General features: G+C 50.7%; 2 protein-coding genes across 2 annotated transcripts in view; one reads left to right on the top strand and one right to left on the bottom strand.

Moving 5' to 3' along the window:
- Positions 1-263: 263 nt before the first annotated feature.
- LOC311369706 (eukaryotic translation initiation factor 5B-like) lies at positions 264-13,848 on the top strand. The gene is made up of 22 exons (XM_084487924.1): positions 264-338; positions 1,819-1,926; positions 2,036-2,093; positions 2,564-2,701; positions 3,081-3,516; positions 5,401-5,525; positions 5,729-5,806; positions 5,986-6,136; positions 6,230-6,334; positions 6,764-6,847; positions 7,361-7,434; positions 7,531-7,638; positions 8,000-8,110; positions 8,608-8,675; positions 9,112-9,253; positions 10,137-10,268; positions 10,823-11,005; positions 11,898-12,059; positions 12,460-12,624; positions 12,762-12,851; positions 13,440-13,523; positions 13,700-13,848. The coding sequence occupies exons 1-21, from the start codon at positions 304-306 to the stop codon at positions 13,461-13,463; spliced, it is 2,577 nt and encodes an 858-aa protein (XP_084344050.1). The 5' UTR covers positions 264-303; the 3' UTR covers positions 13,464-13,523; positions 13,700-13,848.
- A 981-nt stretch (positions 13,849-14,829) lies between these two features.
- Positions 14,830-16,249, bottom strand: part of dytn (dystrotelin) — a gene marked incomplete at both ends in the record, with an annotated part of 5,959 nt that continues 4,539 nt past the window's right edge. Inside the window, 4 exons of the mRNA XM_084487925.1 lie at positions 14,830-14,866; positions 15,164-15,342; positions 15,804-15,945; positions 16,222-16,249. The exon at positions 16,222-16,249 is cut by the window's right edge and continues 22 nt beyond it. Coding sequence (XP_084344051.1) covers positions 14,830-14,866; positions 15,164-15,342; positions 15,804-15,945; positions 16,222-16,249 — 386 coding nt within the window. The remainder of the gene's footprint in view (positions 14,867-15,163; positions 15,343-15,803; positions 15,946-16,221) is intronic.

Genomic DNA, 16,249 nt, shown 5'->3' on the forward strand with positions numbered 1-16,249 from the left:
TGTTTGTATGTATGTATGTGTATATGTATATGGATGTATGTGTATATGTAAATTGACGCAAACGTTCCTAATCGATTACTTTTTATTTCACGGACGAGCGCAACAAGCGCCCCTTTTAATTGCGTGGCAACCAAGCAGCAGAATGCGCACTGCTGCGCAATAGGACGCAGAATGCGCATTGCTGCGCAATAGGACGCAGAATGCTCACTGCCGCGCAGTAGGGCGCTCGCAGCTCCCCTGAGCCGACCATATGCTGGGGTGAACGGCGCTGTTCGCATCTCAGGCTGAAGCTACTTCATCACGATGGGCAAAAAACAGAAGAAGGCTGCGGATGACAGGTAAGCCCGGTGTTATGGTGCGTTCCAGATGCCACACCACCCGCTCAAGTTGCTCTTGTGACGTAATTTCGTGGCTTGTAGCACTTATATCGTTCCCGTTTGTCTTTGTGATTGTGTGTTAACTGGCTGTTAACTTTGGTCATAGTGAGTTAGTTCTAGTTAGTGTTCCTTGTGGTTAACTTTGGTCATAGTGAGTTCTCAACTTTAGTCATAGTGACTTAGTTCTAGTTAGTGTTCCTTGTGGTTAACTAGTGAGTTAGTTCTAGTTAGTGTCCCTTGTGGTTAAGTTTAGTCATAGTGACTTAGTTCTAGTTAGTGTTCCTTGTGGTTAACTTTAGTCATAGTTAGCCTGACTTAGTTAGTTTTCCTCCTCTCTCATCAGGTGGTCGAAGTGTGTTGGTCTGTGTGATTGTGTCATGTCACAGTGACTTGACACAATCACACAATAGACCTCTGGGGCCTCATTACAGAAACTTCCTAACTCCTCCTTCCTCGCTGTACTTGTACTTGTACTTGTAACCAGTGACAAATAAAGTGCTATTCTATTCTATTCTAACTCTGAAATCCTATCCTATCTTAAGATAGGAAGGAATTTAGGGGTTTTGGTATTACAGAAGGAGGTTTCCTAACGTAACTTCGGAAGAAATCCTATCTTATCTTAAGTTAGGAAGTTAGGAATTTCTTAAGTTAGGGTCCCTAAGTTAGGTGGCCATACACCCTGTCCTAAATTCAAAATAACAGCAGCAGCACTGCTAGTAGGTCTGTATGACAGTGAAGATGAGGAACATCACAACAGAAATGTAATGGCTGAGAGGCTACTGCGACCTCATAATTGGTTTCCCACAGCACTTTACAGCTCAGGCGGCTGCCTAAGCAACACACGCCTGCCGCCTTAACTACGATGTCCAAAATTTTTTTTTAAATATAAATAAAGTTGTTTTTGTTTTTTTAACGTGTTTTTTGTAACGTGTTCTATCGATCTCGTGCACATTCTGAGTGCAGAAACAGACGATTGCCGATCGAAAAATCAAATTGATAGAACAGTTAGGATTTCCTAAGTTAAGATAAGACAGGAGGCCAAAGATAAGATAGGAAACGGCCAACAGGTTAGGGACTGCTACTGTTATAGGAAGTTAGGATTTAGTTAGGATTTTTTCTGTAATGAGGCCCCAGAAGAATAAGTCCCGCCTCCGAGGCTCTGGTTCCCTTCGCCATCTACAGAGTTTGTTATGTACGATCATTCAAAAACCCCATGTTATTTCCCATAGACATTTGACCGAGGGAACCGGGGCTAATGTGGGCTCTATGAGGGTTCTAATGTGGGCTCTATGTGGGCTCTGATGTGGGCTCTATGAGGGTTCTAATGTGGGCTCTATGTGGGCTCTGATGTGGGCTCTAGGAGGGTTCTAATGTGGGCTCTATGTGGGCTCTGATGTGGGCTCTAGGAGGGTTCTAATGTGGGCTCTGATGTGGGCTCTAGGGACGAGGACCTGGATGCCCTGGCTGCTCAGATCGAGGGCGCTGGCTCCAACAAGGAGCCGGGGAAAGGCAAGAAGAAGAAGAAAGCTCAGAAGAAGGACGACTTTGAGTAAGTTCTGTCTGTCTGTCTGTCTGACCACCTGTCTGTCTACCAGTCTTGTATAACCTGTCTCTCTGTCTGTCTACCAGTCTTGTATAACCTGTCTCTCTGTCTTCAGTGAGGATGAAATCCTGAAGGAGCTGGAAGACCTGACCCTGGAAACCCTCAGAGAACAGGTGAGACAGCATCTCCATGGTTACCTAGAGACCAGGTGAGACAGCATCTCCATGGTTACCTAGAGACCAGGTGAGACAGCATCTCCATGGTTACCTAGAGACCAGGTAAGACAGCATCTCCATGGTTACCTAGAGACCAGGTGAGACAGCATCTCCATAGTAACCAGGTGAGACCGCATCTCCATCGTTACCAGGTGAAACCACATCTCCATGGTTACCAGGTGAGACAGGACTAGCAGGTTGGTTTGTGATGGTGGTTCCCTCGAGAGGAGACAAGGTACCATGGGGACTAGATGTTTAGAACACGTAGACCACGTACCATGTGGACTAGATGTTAAGAACATGTAGACCACGTACCATTTGGACTAGATGTTGAGAACATGTAGACCACATACCATGTGGACTAGATGTTGAGAACAGGACCTCCAGGTGACCCTTGGTTGATGCGTCTTGTGTTTGTGATCGAGTAGAAACCGGAGACCTCTGAAGAAGAGCTGGCAGAATCTCCGAAACCAGAGAAGAAGAAAACCAGGAAGGGCAAGAAGGGAGGTTTTGGAGACGAGGAGGAGGATGAGGAGGCCAAGAAGACACGCCCCCAGGGGAAAAAGGTAGGTCTGTAGTAGTAGTAGTACTACGAGTATTACTAGTATTACGAGTTATGGTACTCTGATGAGTAGTACTATTACCAGAGTTATGGTACTCTGAGTAGTATTATTACCAGAGTTATAGTACCTCCAGTACTATTAGAGTGGTACTCCAGTAGGGGTCAAGGGTCAGCTCTCATTACAGTTCTACATTAGTTATATTATTGTATTGGGACATGTAGCAATACTACCAATGCTGCTTTAGTAGTATTGGTAGTATTAGTAGTATAACAGTGTTAGTTATATTGCTGTGGTACTACTGCTGTATTAGTAGTATTACAGTATGTTATATTACTGTAATCTAGCAGAGCTGTTTTAATCATTCCCCTCTTCCTCTCCTCAGGCGGCCGGCCTCTCTGACGAAGAGGAGCTGCAGGGAGGAGGAGGGAAGGCCGACCGGAAAGACAAGAAGAAGAAAGGGAAGGTGTTGAAGCCGGAGAGTGGAGAGGAGGAGGAGGAGGAAGTCGAGATGAAGACGGCAGTGCAGAAGAGGGCGGAGAAGAAGGAGAGGGACAGGAAGAAAAAGAAGGAGGACCGTCTGAAACACAAGGAGCTGGAGGAGGAGGAGGAGCAGGAGGAGCAGGAGGTAGTCAAGATGAAGACGGCAGCGCAGAAGAGGGCAGAGAAGAAGGAGAGGGACAGGAAGAAGAAGGAGGAGGAACGGCTGAAACGCAAGAAGCTGAGGGACAAGGAGCCGCCCAAGAAGACAGAAGCCACACCCACTCCAGCTCAGCGAATCGTGGAAGAGGAACCAGAAGCAGCAGAGCCAATGGGGGAAGGTAAGAGTGAAAGCAAAGTCTCCTTGACCAGAGGCGTCCGTGAGCCGCGGTGTGCACGCTACATGCTATGTAGCCCCACGCTACATGCTATGTAGCCCCATGCTACGTACCCCCAGACTACATGCTACATGTCCCCACGCTACATGCTACCTTTCACCACGCTACATGCTACATGTCCCCACGCTACGTAGTCCTACGCTATGTAGCACCACACTACATAGCCACACGCTACGCGCTACATATCCCCACGCTACATGCAACTTAGCCACATGCTACATGCTACCTGTCCCCACGCTCCATGTCCCCACACTACATGTCCCCACGCGACATGCTACATGTCCCCATACTACACGTGCCAATGCTACATGCTACCTGTCCCCATGCTACATGTCCCAATGCTACATGCTACATGTCCCCACACTACATGTCCCCACGCGACATGCTACATGTCCCCATACTACACGTGCCAATGCTACATGCTACCTGTCCCCATGCTACATGTCCCAATGCTACATGCTACCTGTCCCCATGCTACATGTCCCAATGCTACATGCTACCTGTCCCCACGCTGAATTGTAAAACAAACCAAACAAATGATCTCAAAGTGCTACATTGCACAAGAACAAAGGGCAGAAACAACATGAAAACAACTCAAACTAAGGCAGAGAGAGGCTGCATAAACTAAAACCTAGGCACAAAGGCGCTACATGAAATATTTTATGGTTTAAAATAGCAGCCTAGCCAAAGGCTTTTCTAAAAAGATAGGTTTTCAAGCCTTTTTTTTTTTTCAAAGAATCCACAGTCTGTGGTGCCCTTAGATGGTCGGGGAGAGCATTCCACAGACTGGGAGCAGCTGTGCAGAAGGCACGGTCGACCATCATAGTTCAGAGACTTGTCCTCCGAGGCTGGAGTAGGTTGACCGGTCCAGAGCGGAGACGCCGTGAGGCGGAATTGGGATGATGAGTTCTGTAAGGTAGAGGAGGGGGGGGGGGGGGGCAGTGCCATGGAGGCACTGGTGGGACAGCTTTGAATTCAATCCTGTACTGGACAGGAAGCCAGTGGAGCGATGGGAGGACGGGTGTGATGTGGTCGTACTTCTGCACCCTCATCAGGATCCTGGCAGCACAGTTCTGGATGATCTGCAGCTGCTGGATGTTCTTGCTGGGGATCCCGATGAGTAGTGCGTTGCAGTAGTCCAGCCTACATGTCCCCACGCTACACGCTACCTGTCCCCACGCTACATGCTGCCTGTCCCCACGCTACATGCTACCAGTCCCCATGCTACATGTCCCCATGCTACATGCTACCTGTCCCCACGCTACATGCTGCCTGTCCCCACGCTACATGCTACCTGTCCCCACGCTACATGCTACCTGTCCCCACGCTACATGCTACCTGTCCCCACGCTACATGTTACCTGTCCCCACGCTACATGCTACCTGTCCCCACGCTACATGCTACCTGTCCCCACGCTACATGCTGCCTGTCCCCACGCTACATGTTACCTGTCCCCACGCTACATGCTACCTGTCCCCACGCTACATGCTACCTGTCCCCACGCTACATGTTACCTGTCCCCACGCTACATGCTACCTGTCCCCATGCTACATGCTACCTGTCCCCACGCTACATGCTACATGCTACATGTCCCCACGCTACATGCTACCTGTCCCCATACTAAATGCTACAAGCTACATGTCCACATGCTACATGTCGCCATTCTACATGCTGCCCGTCCCCATGCTACAAGCTACCTGTCCCCATGCTACATGCTACCTGTCCCCACGCTACCTAGCCACACGCTACATGCTACATGTCCCCACGCTACATGCTACATGCTACATGCTACCTGTCCCCACTGATGTCCTGTGTGTTCCTCTGCAGAGGAGACAGAGGGTGTGAAGAAGAAGAAGAAGAAGAAGGGGGAGAAGGAGAAGGAGGAGGAGGAGAAGGGTCTGAGTAAAGCCACCGTCAAGGCCATGCAGGAGGCGCTGGTGCAGATAAAGGAGGTGCTGTCATCATCTAACCTCACTAACTAACCCCCACTAACCCTAGTGTACCACTAACTAACCCCCACTAACTAACCCTAGTGATTGATTGGATGTGAGTTAACGAGGCGGTTGATTGGATGTGAGTTAACGAGGCGATTGATTGGATGTGAGTTATCGAGGTGGTTGATTGGATGTGACTTAACAAGGCTTTTGGGTTTCAGGAGGAAGAGTCGGTCAAGAGGGAGGAAGAGGAGAGATTACGAAAAATGGAAGAGATGGAAACACAGAGACTGGAGCAGGTACACACACACACATACACATACACACACACACACACACACACACACACACACACACACACACACACACACACACACACACACACACACACACACACACACACACACACACACACACACACACACTAACAGGCACACACACACACAGTCTCAGCCTCGTGTGACCTGTGACTTCCCAGGAGCTGGTGGACCAGGAGAAGAAGGAGAAGAGGAAGCAGAAGGAGAAGGAGAGGAAGGAGCGTCTGAAGAAGGAGGGCAAGCTGCTCACCAAGACCCAGAAGGAGGCGCGCGCCCGGGCGGAGATCACGCTCAGGATGCTGGAGGCCCAGGGTCAGACCTAACGCCTGGGACTGAAACTAACAGCCTTAACTACCAGCCTCACCCCTAAACCATTCACTTATAGTGTGTGTGTGTGTGTGCTAGGTTTTAAAGTGCCATGTAAAGACTCCTCCACCTTGCCAAAAAAGAAGCCGGTTTACGGAGACAAGAGGAAGAGGAAACATATGGCCACGACGGCCCCGACTGAAGGTACAGCACCACTCCACAGCTAGTTCAGCTAGTTCACCTCCTCAGCTAGTTCAGCTAGTTCACCTCCTCAGCTAGTTCAGCTAGTTCACCTCCTCAGCCAGTTCAGCTAGTTCACCTCCTCATCTAGTTCAGCTAGTTCACCTCCTCAGCCAGTTCAGCTAGTTCACCTCCTCAGCTAGTTCACCTCCTCAGCTAGTTCAGCTAGTTCACCTCCTCAACTCCTCCTGGTTGATGTGGTCCGTCTGTCTGTCTGTCCGTCACTGAGAGCAGCTGGTTGATGTGGTCCGTCTGTCTGTCTGTCCGTCACTGAGAGCAGCTGGTTGATGTGGTCCGTTTGTCTGTCCGTCACTGAGAGCAGCTGGTTGATGTGGTCCGTCTGTCTGTCTGTCACTGAGAGCAGCTGGTTGATGTGGTCCGTCTGTGTCTTAGGGGCCCCTGAGGCACCAGCCCCCGTGACCCCTGAGGCCCCTCCTGAGGTCCCCGCCATCGTGGAGGAGGTCGCCCCACAGCCAGGTGAGGACTGACACACGGCCCCTGACCCCACGGCCCCTGACCCCACGGCCCCTGACCTCACGGCCCCTGACCCCACGGTCCCTGACCCCTGACCCCACGGACCCTGAACCCACGGCCCCTGACCCCATGACCCCACGGCCCCTGACCCCATGACCCCACGGCCCCTGACCCCACGGCCCCTGACCCCTGACCCCTGACCCCTCACCCCACGGCCCCTGACCCCTCACCCCACGGCCCCTGACCCCTGACCCCACGGCCCCTGACCCCTGACCCCATGACCCCTGACCCCTGGTCTCCTCTCGGCTGCCGTTGGGTCTGGAACCGCTAACTGGAACCTCTCTCTCCCTCCCGCCCTCTCTATGTCGCTCTCTGTCTCTGTCTCTGTCTCTGTCTCTCTCTCTCTCTCTCTCTCTCTCTCTGTCTCTCTCTCTCTCTCTCTCTCTCTCTCTCTCTCTCTCTCTCTCTCTCTCTCTCTCTCTCTCTCTCTGTCTCTCGTGTCAGGAGGAGGAGGGAAGGACAGCAGCGAGGAGGAGAACGGCCGCACCAAGGAGGAGCTGCTCTACCACCGCGCTAAGAAGCGCATCGAGGTGCGCCGCCGCCGCCGCGTCACGCCGCGTCACGCCGCCCCGGGCTGCTCTAGACCGACCCCTAACGCACTGTGATTGGCCCGTGTGTTTCCACAGAAACGGCGGACGGAGAACATGAAGAACGTGGACCTGAAGCGCCTGCGGTCCCCAGTGGTCTGCGTCCTGGGGCACATCGCCAGCGGCAAGACCAAGATCCTGGACAAGGTGCCCTTAGCTGCTAGCACCTAGCCCCTAGCACCTAGACACTAGCACATAGCACCTAGCCGCTGGCACCTAGCCACTAGAATGTATCCGCTAGCACCTAGCCGCTAACACCTACATGCTAACACCTAGCCGCTAACACCTACTTGCTAGCACCTAGCCGCTAACACCTACTTGCTAGCACCTAGCCGCCAGCCCCTTGCTGCTCGCTCCAAGCCCCCTGTGATTACTAGCGTTATGTAGTATTTAAATGTGTGTGTGTGTGTGTGTGTGTGTGTGTGTGTGTGTGTGTGTGTGTGTGTGTGTGTGTGTGTGTGTGTGTGTGTGTGTGTGTGTGTGTGTGTGTGTGTGTGTGTGTGTGTAGCTGCGTCACACTAACGTGCAGGACGGGGAGGCCGGTGGGATCACTCAGCAGATCGGAGCGACCAACGTTCCGCTGGAGACGATCATAGAGCAGACCAGGATGGTCAAGAGCGTACGTTAACTATAACCTTTACATAACATATATAACTTATATAACCTATATATATAACATATATAACCTATATATATAACATCTACAACATATATAACCTATAGATATATAACATATATATAACCTATATATAACAGACGATTATAGAGCAGACCAGGATGGTTAAGAACGTAAGTTAACTATAACCTATATATAACATATATAACCTATATATAACATCTGTAACATATATAACCTATAGATATATAACCTATATATAACCTATAGATATATAACATATATATAACCTAACGATTGTAGAGCAGACCAGGATGGTCAAGAACGTACAATATATACATTTACACATGTAATATATATGTGTATATATATGTATATACATACATGTATGTATATATGTGTGTAGATGTATGTATGTAGAGCTAATTGTTTAAAAAAAATACGATTAACTGGTCTGACCTGTGTTCTACTAGTTAACTGGTCTTGTGTTCTGGTTCCAGTTCGATAAAGACACCATTAAGATTCCTGGTATGATCATCATCGACACTCCGGGTCACAAGTCCTTCCGGTAATCTCAATCAGCTGGTGCTAGTTTACACCTCTTAACTAGCTGGTTTCTTTAGCTCTACCTGGTTGTCTGTCTCTATGTAACCCATCTCTTTCTCCCTGTCTGCAGTAACCTGTCTCTCTCTCCCTGTCTGTGCGCAGTAACCTGTCTGTCTCTCCCTGTCTGCAGTAACCTGTCTGTGTGCAGTAACCTGTCTGTCTGTCCCTGTCTGTGTGCAGTAACCTGTCTGTGTGCAGTAACCCGTCTGCCTGTCCCTGTCTGTGTGCAGTAACCTGTCTGTGTGCAGTAACACGTCTGTCTGTCCCTGTCTGTGTGCAGTAACCTGTCTGTGTGCAGTAACCTGTCTCTCTCTCCCTGTCTGTCTGCAGTAACCTGTCTGTCTGCAGTAACCTGTCTGTGTGCAGTAACCTGTCTCTCTCTCCCTGTCTGTGTGCAGTAACCTGAGGAAGCGCGGCTCCTCTCTGTGTGACATCGCCATCCTGGTGGTGGACATCATGCACGGCCTGGAGCCCCAGACCCTGGAGTCCATCAACCTGCTGAAGAAAAAGAAGCGTCCCTTCATCGTGGCCCTCAACAAGGTACCAGCCCTAGGGGCCCTCAGACCCTTCATAGGGGCCCACAGCCCTGGGTGCCCTCAGATCCTTTATAATTCAATTCAATTCAATTTTATTTGTATAGCCTTTAATCACCATTACAGTCTCAAAGGGCTTAACAGGCCAAATATTTGTGACACCCCCCCTGACCCGAGCCCCCACACGGGCAAGAAAAAACTCCCTTAAGCAAGGAAGAAATCTTGAGAAGAAACACAGACTGGGGATCCCTCATTCCAGGGACGGTCAGGAGTGCAATGGGTGCCACAATTGACACACATAAATACAGGCAAGACATTAAAATTGATGATGGGGTGCTGGCCGGTTAACCATGAGGAGAATCCAGGCATCCAGTCGCAGTCACCGCAACACTCTAGAACAGAGAGAATAGTGAATTAGAAGGGAAAAGTACATGGTGGAAATGTATACTGCTACTCATTTAGTAACTGCTTTAGCAGGAGCACGAACAAACACGCAGTGGTCTTCGCATCGCGTCTGTATCATTTTAGCACCCCTATGTCTCAAACGCAAGGCTGTAAAGGTGAGTTTTAAGCTTAGGGGCCCTCAGACCCTTGATAGGGGCCCTCAGCACTAGGGGCCCTCAACACGGTACCAGGGGCCCTCAGACCCTTCATAGGGGCCCTCAGCACTAGGGGGCCTTCATAGGGTCCCTCAACACAGTACTAATGTCCCTTGTAGTGGATAATACATATTGTATTTAGATGTGAATGTATTATACTGTTCTATGTACATAATAGTGTGTGTGTGTGTGTGTGTGTGTGTGTGTGTGTGTGTGTGTGTGTGTGTGTGTGTGTGTGTGTGTGTGTGTGTGTGTGTGTGTGTGTGTGTGTGTGTGTGTGTGTGTGCGCAGGTGGACCGTCTGTACGAATGGAAGAAGAGCCCAGAGACGGACGTGGTCGCCACTCTGAAGAAGCAGAATAAGAGCACCATGGACGATTTCGACGAGAGGACCAAGAGCATCATGCTGGAGTTCGCCCAGCAGGTCACCTGACGCACCCAGTCACATGACCACTGTTTCACCAATCAGACTCTAGAAGACTCTAGAGACTCTAGTTCTGCTCTGACAGTGTATGCCTGGCACTTAGAAACAGTACTTAGCATGGTGTAGCACCTTCTCCTAGCTATCTTTAGTACTTAGCATGGTGTAGCATCTTACCCTAGCTATATTTATTACTTAGCATGGTGTAGCATCTTACCCTAGCTATCTTTAGTACTTAGCATGGTGTAGCACCTTCTCCTAGCTATCTTTAGTACTGAGCATGGTCTAGCATCTTCTCCTAGCTATCTTTAGTACTTAGCATGGTGTAGCTTCTTACCCTAGCTATCTTTAGTACTTAGCATGGTGTAGCTTCTTACCCTAGCTATCTTTAGTACTTAGCATGGTGTAGAATCTTCTCCTAGCTATCTTTGTATCCTACGGGGAACGGGTTAACCTAGTGATTCTAAAGACAAATGGAAGCTAAATGTAACCGATTAGGACAGCTGGATCAGAAGCTCTGCTTTAATGTGTGTGTGTGTGTGTGTGTGTGTGTGTAGGGGCTGAATGCTGCCCTGTTCCATGAGAACAAGGACCCCCGTACCTTCGTGTCCATGGTGCCGACGTCAGCCCACAGCGGCGATGGGATGGGGAACCTGATCGGGCTGCTGGTGGAGCTCACCCAGACCATGCTGGCCCGCCGCCTGGCCCACTGCGAAGAGCTGCGGGCCAAGATCATGGAGGTGGGCCATATCTAGATCTATAGAGATAGAGCTATATCTAGAGCTATAGAGATAGAGATATATCTAGATCTATAGGGAGATCTAGATCTATAGAGATATATCTATAGAGCTAGAGCAATAGAGCTATGTGTTGATGGTCCACTAGCATGGTGTTGATGGTCCACTAGCATGGTGTTGATGGTACACTAAGGTGTCGTTGATGGTCCACTAACGTGTCCTTGATGGTCCACTAACATGTTGCTGATGGTCCACTAACATTGGTGTTGATGGTCCACTAACATGTCGTTGATGGTACATTAACATGTCATTGATGGTCCACTAACATGTCGTTGATGGTCCACTAACATGGTGTTGATGGTCCACTAACATGTCGTTGATAGTCCACTAACATGGTGTTGATGGTTCACCAACATGTTGTTGATGGTCCACTAACATGTCGTTGATGGTACATTAACATGTCGTTGATAGTCCACTAACATGTCGTTGATGGTCCACTAACATGGGGTCAATGGTCCACTAACATGGTGTTGATGGTTCACCAACATGTTGTTGATGGTCCACTAACATGTTGTTGATGGTACACTAACATGTCATTGATGGCCTACTAACATGTGGTTGATGGTCCACTAACATGGTGTTCATGGTCCACTAACATGCTGTTCATGGTCCACTACCATGGTGTTGATGGTCCACTAACATGTCATTGATGGTCCACTAACATAGTGTTGATGGTCCACTAACATGGTGTTCATGGTCCACTAACATGCTGTTCATGGTCCACTAACATGTTGATGGTCCACTAACATGTCATTGATGGTCCACTAACATAGTGTTCATGGTCCACTAACATGTCGTTGATGGTCCACTAACATGGTGTTAACATGTCCTCCAGGTGAAGGCCGTTCCGGGGAAGGGGACCACCATTGATGTGATCCTGATCAACGGGACCCTGAGGGAGGGGGAGACCATCATTGTGCCGGGGGTGGACGGACCAATCATCACGCAGATCAGAGGCCTGCTGCTGCCCCCCCCCCTCACAGAGCTGAGGGCCAAGGTACGCTCACCCACTCACTCTCACCCATTCTCTCCCTCACCCTCTCACCCTCTCCCTCTCTCCCTCTCTCCCACCCTCACCCTCTCTCCCACCCTCTCCCTCTATCCTACCCTCACGCTAACCCTCTCCCTCCCTCCCTCACCCTCTCTCCCTCCCCCTCACCCTCTCCCTCTCTCATTCCCTCACCCTCCCCCTCCCTCTCCCTCCCCCTCCCTCCCCCCATCCCTCACCCTCTCCTCCCTCCCTCCCCCTCCCTCTCTCCCTCCCCCTCTCCCTCCCTCACCCTCTCTCTCCCTCTCTCCCTTTCTCCCTCCCCCTCCCTCACCCTCTCCCCCTCCCTCACCCTCTCCTCTCTCCCCCTCTCTCCTCCACCCTCACCCTCTCCTCTCTCCCTCTCCAGAACCATTACAAGAGGCACAAGGAGGTGAACACGTCTCAGGGGATGAAGATCCTGGGGAAGGACCTGGACAAGACTCTGGCCGGGCTGCCTCTGCTGGTGGCCCACAGCGACGACGAGATCCCCGTGCTGCGGGTAAGGCCCCTCAAGGCCCCTCAAGGCCCCCTTGTGTTACTCTTCAGGACGAGCTGGTGTGTGTTGATGTGTGTTAGTGTGTGTTGGTGTGTGTTAGTGTGTGTTGGTGTGTGTTAGTGTGTGTTAGTGTGTGTTGGTGTGTGTTGGTAATGTGTGTTACTCTTCAGGACGAGCTGGGAGAGAAGGGCGTGCACGTCCAGGCCTCCACGGTAAGCCCACTGGAGGCCCTGCTCGACTTCCTCCGCACCACCAGAGAGCGTGTAAGACAAACTACAAACTACACCTCAACACAAACTACACCTCAACACAGCCTCCCAAACTACACCTTAACACAAACTACACCTCAACCCAAACCACACCTTAACACAGCCTACTGCAAACTACACCTCAACACAAACTACACCTCAACACAAACTACACCTTAACACAGCCTCCAAAACTGCACCTTATCACAGCCTCCCAAACTACACCTTAACACAGCCTACTGCAAACTACACCTTAACATATCCTACTGCAAACTACACCTTAACATATCTTACTGCAAACTACACCTCAACACAGCCTCCCAAACTACACCTTAACACAGCCTATTGCAAACTACACCTTAACACAGCCTATTGCAAACTACACCTTAACACAGCCTATTGCAAACTACACCTTAACACAGCCTCCCAAACTACACCTTAACACAGCCTCCCAAACTACACCTTAACACAGCCTACTGCAAACTACACCTCAACACAGTCTTTCGTCTGATTCTGTGCTGATGCCTCCTCACTGACCCCCACGCGGGGGGCCGGTGGCGTCCCTGACCCCTCTCTAACCTCTGACCTCTGACCCCCCCTCAGCCCAGCCCCCACCACAGACAATAATGACGATGACCTGGACCTGGCCCGGATCAAAGCGGAGTGGCTGGCGGAGTACGCCTAAAAGTAGGTGACACACCCCCACCCAGACCATCACCTGGATCATCTTGGACCTAGACCATCAGGTGGTCCTAGACCATCACCTGGTCCTAGACCATCACCTGGGTCATGTGGTCCTAGACCATCACCTTGACCCCATGACCTCTGGCTGACCCCATGACCTCTGACTGTTGTCTCTGCAGCTAAGCTGGTGCCAGTGGGCTAGGCAGGTAGGAACAGACATCCTGGAGGAGAGGATCACGGCGTTCGAGGACTACGTCCAGTCCATGGACGTAGCGGCCTTCAACAAGATCTGAACCCCAACCCACCCCCACCCAAAGCACCAATAAAAGCTCTTTTCAAACCCCACCCCCACCCAAAGCACCATTAAAAGCTTTTCTCAAACACTGGTCGGTTATTGGTCCTGGGTCCTGGAGGGCTATTATATATAACATGACATCATTCATAACCCCCCCTGATATCAAAGATGACATTATTATGGGATGTATCATTCACCATCTTGTAAATGACCAGAGGCCCTTTTTTATCAGCACTTTTTTATTTAATATCTGAAAACAAAACTCTATTAAACATGTGAAATAGGCTGTGTGTGTGTGTGTCTCAGGTTGTGTGTTTGTGTGTCTCAAGAGTGTTTGTGTGTGTTGTGTCTCAGGGTGTGTGTCTCAGAGTGTGTGTCTCTGTGTGTGTTTGTATGTGTAGGTCTCAGAGTGTGTGTGGGTGTGTGTCTTAAAGGCATTTTTACACTGCCAAGCCAGTTCGGTCGCAGCTCCTCCTAAGGAAGGTTCCTCTGCGTCTTTCTTGTAGATCGCACCGTCTTTCAACGTCTTCGTTTAATGCGACTGCGTCACCTTCTCTCCCATGATGGTCAGCAGCTCGCAGATTTCACCGTCTCTCCAGTTAGAACTCCTCATGTTGATTTTGTTGCGTTGTCTATGTTGTAGAGACAGTGCAGCAACACCTGCTCTACCCAAGCCCCCCCCCCCCCCCCCCCCCCCTCCCCCTCGGAAACGCGGAGCGTCTAATCGCATTTACATCAGAATGAAACCGCCAATGTGTGTAGGGTCCCGGGGTGCTAGCTCTAGCAGGCAATTTACCTCTGGCAGTGTAAACGTGCGGACCATGCCGAGAAAAAGGCGTGCATAAGACATATAGGGCATATTTGGCAGTGTAAAAAACGTAGTGTGTGTGTGTGTCTCAGAATGTGTGCGTGTATATGTGATTCTCAGTGTGTGTGTGTGTGTGTGTGAGACGCTAGATTTGGGGTGCTTGTGTAACCACGGTTACTAGGGATGCTAAAGAGTGGTGGACCCCCTCAGCGGCCTCCAGCAGCCTCATCTTCATCACTGCACCTGGAGGGACAGTAAACCATCATCATCGTCATCAGGTTTGTTTCCCTGTTAACCTCTCTGCCCTAAAGGGGCGTCGCCCAGATGGACCCCACAGCCACAGGGGGGGGGTGTCTGTCTGTGTGTGTGTAAACCGTGATGAGCTCACCTTGCACGTTCTCTGCGGTCGCGTTATAGAGTCCGCCTTCTCCTCCTCCACCTCCTCCTCCTCCTCCACCTCCACCTCCTCCCCTGAAACGGTGTGTGTGTTTGTGACTGTGTGTGTCTGTGTGTGTGTGTTCTTTCAGACAGAGGGCAGACCTCGTCCTATTAACAAGCTCCGACAGCAGAAGCTCCGCCCCCTCTGCTTGACTACATGTCCCATGATGCTCTGTTTCAGCAGCCGTCTCTCTGATTGGCCCGCTGAGGAGGGCGTGCGTCTCCAACTCCTCCTCTTTCACAAGGTCCAGCATGCTGATTGGATGGCCTCGGGGCTCCTCCTCAGAGAACAAGGAGGCCGGCGGTGATGTCGCGCCCCACTGCATGCTGGGAGAGGGAAAGTCAGTCTCCTTCCTCTCTGTTTCCTCCTCTCCTCTCAACACCTCTTCTCTTTCATCCTCCTCTTCCTCCTCCTCCTCCTCCTCCTCCTCCACCTCCTCCCCTTCCCTTTCATCCTCCTCCTCCACCTCCTCCTCTTCCCTTTCATCCTCCTCTTCCTCCTCCACCTCCTCTTCCCTTTCATCCTCCTCCTCCTCCTCTTCCTCCTCCTCCTCCTCTCCTCTGTGTTGGGCTGCTGTTTCTGGCTGGTAAGGATTCTTTAGAGTCTGGAGAGGAGAGAGGAGAGGAGGAGAGAGGGAAGGAGAGAGGAGGAGAGAGGGAAGGAGAGAGGGGAGGAGGAGTAGGTGTTAGTTGTTGCTAGTCTTGTGGCTGATAGCGTTCACCAGGTCAGAGGTCAGCTCACCTGGGCCAGCCTCTTCTGCAGCTGGTCGTTGTGCTGCCTCAGCGTTTCCATGGTGACCTCCATCTCTGAGCACCTGTCCTCCAGAATGCCCTGCTCTGATTGGACGGCCAACCGCAACACCTGCAGCTCTTGCTCCAGCAGCCTGGACACAGACAGGACCCACTGGTTCACTGGTCCCACTGGTTCACTGGTCCCCCTGATCTCACTGGTTCACTGGTCTCACTGGTTCACTGGTCTCACTGATCACACTGGTCACACTGGTCTCACTGGTCAAACTGGTCTCACTGATCACACTGGTCTCACTGGACTGGATCTGACTGGTTCTAACTGGATCTGGTGTAACTAGTTCTAACTGGTTCTTACTGGTTCAAACAGGATCTGGTGTAACTAGTTCTAACTGGTTCAAACTGGTTCTTACCAGCGGTCTCTTTGGAGATCTTTGACGT

Source organism: Micromesistius poutassou (genome assembly GCF_964030765.1).
Source record: "Micromesistius poutassou genome assembly, chromosome: 24".
NCBI classification, from domain to species: domain Eukaryota; kingdom Metazoa; phylum Chordata; class Actinopteri; order Gadiformes; family Gadidae; genus Micromesistius; species Micromesistius poutassou.

Coding starts and splice junctions, on each gene's coding strand:
- LOC311369706 (XM_084487924.1), top strand. CDS start 304: ATGGGCAAAAAACAGAAGAAGGCTGCGGATGACAG. Junction 3,517..5,400: donor AGCAGAGCCAATGGGGGAAG/GTAAGAGTGAAA, acceptor GTTCCTCTGCAG/AGGAGACAGAGGGTGTGAAG. Junction 8,111..8,607: donor AGACCAGGATGGTCAAGAGC/GTACGTTAACTA, acceptor TTCTGGTTCCAG/TTCGATAAAGACACCATTAA.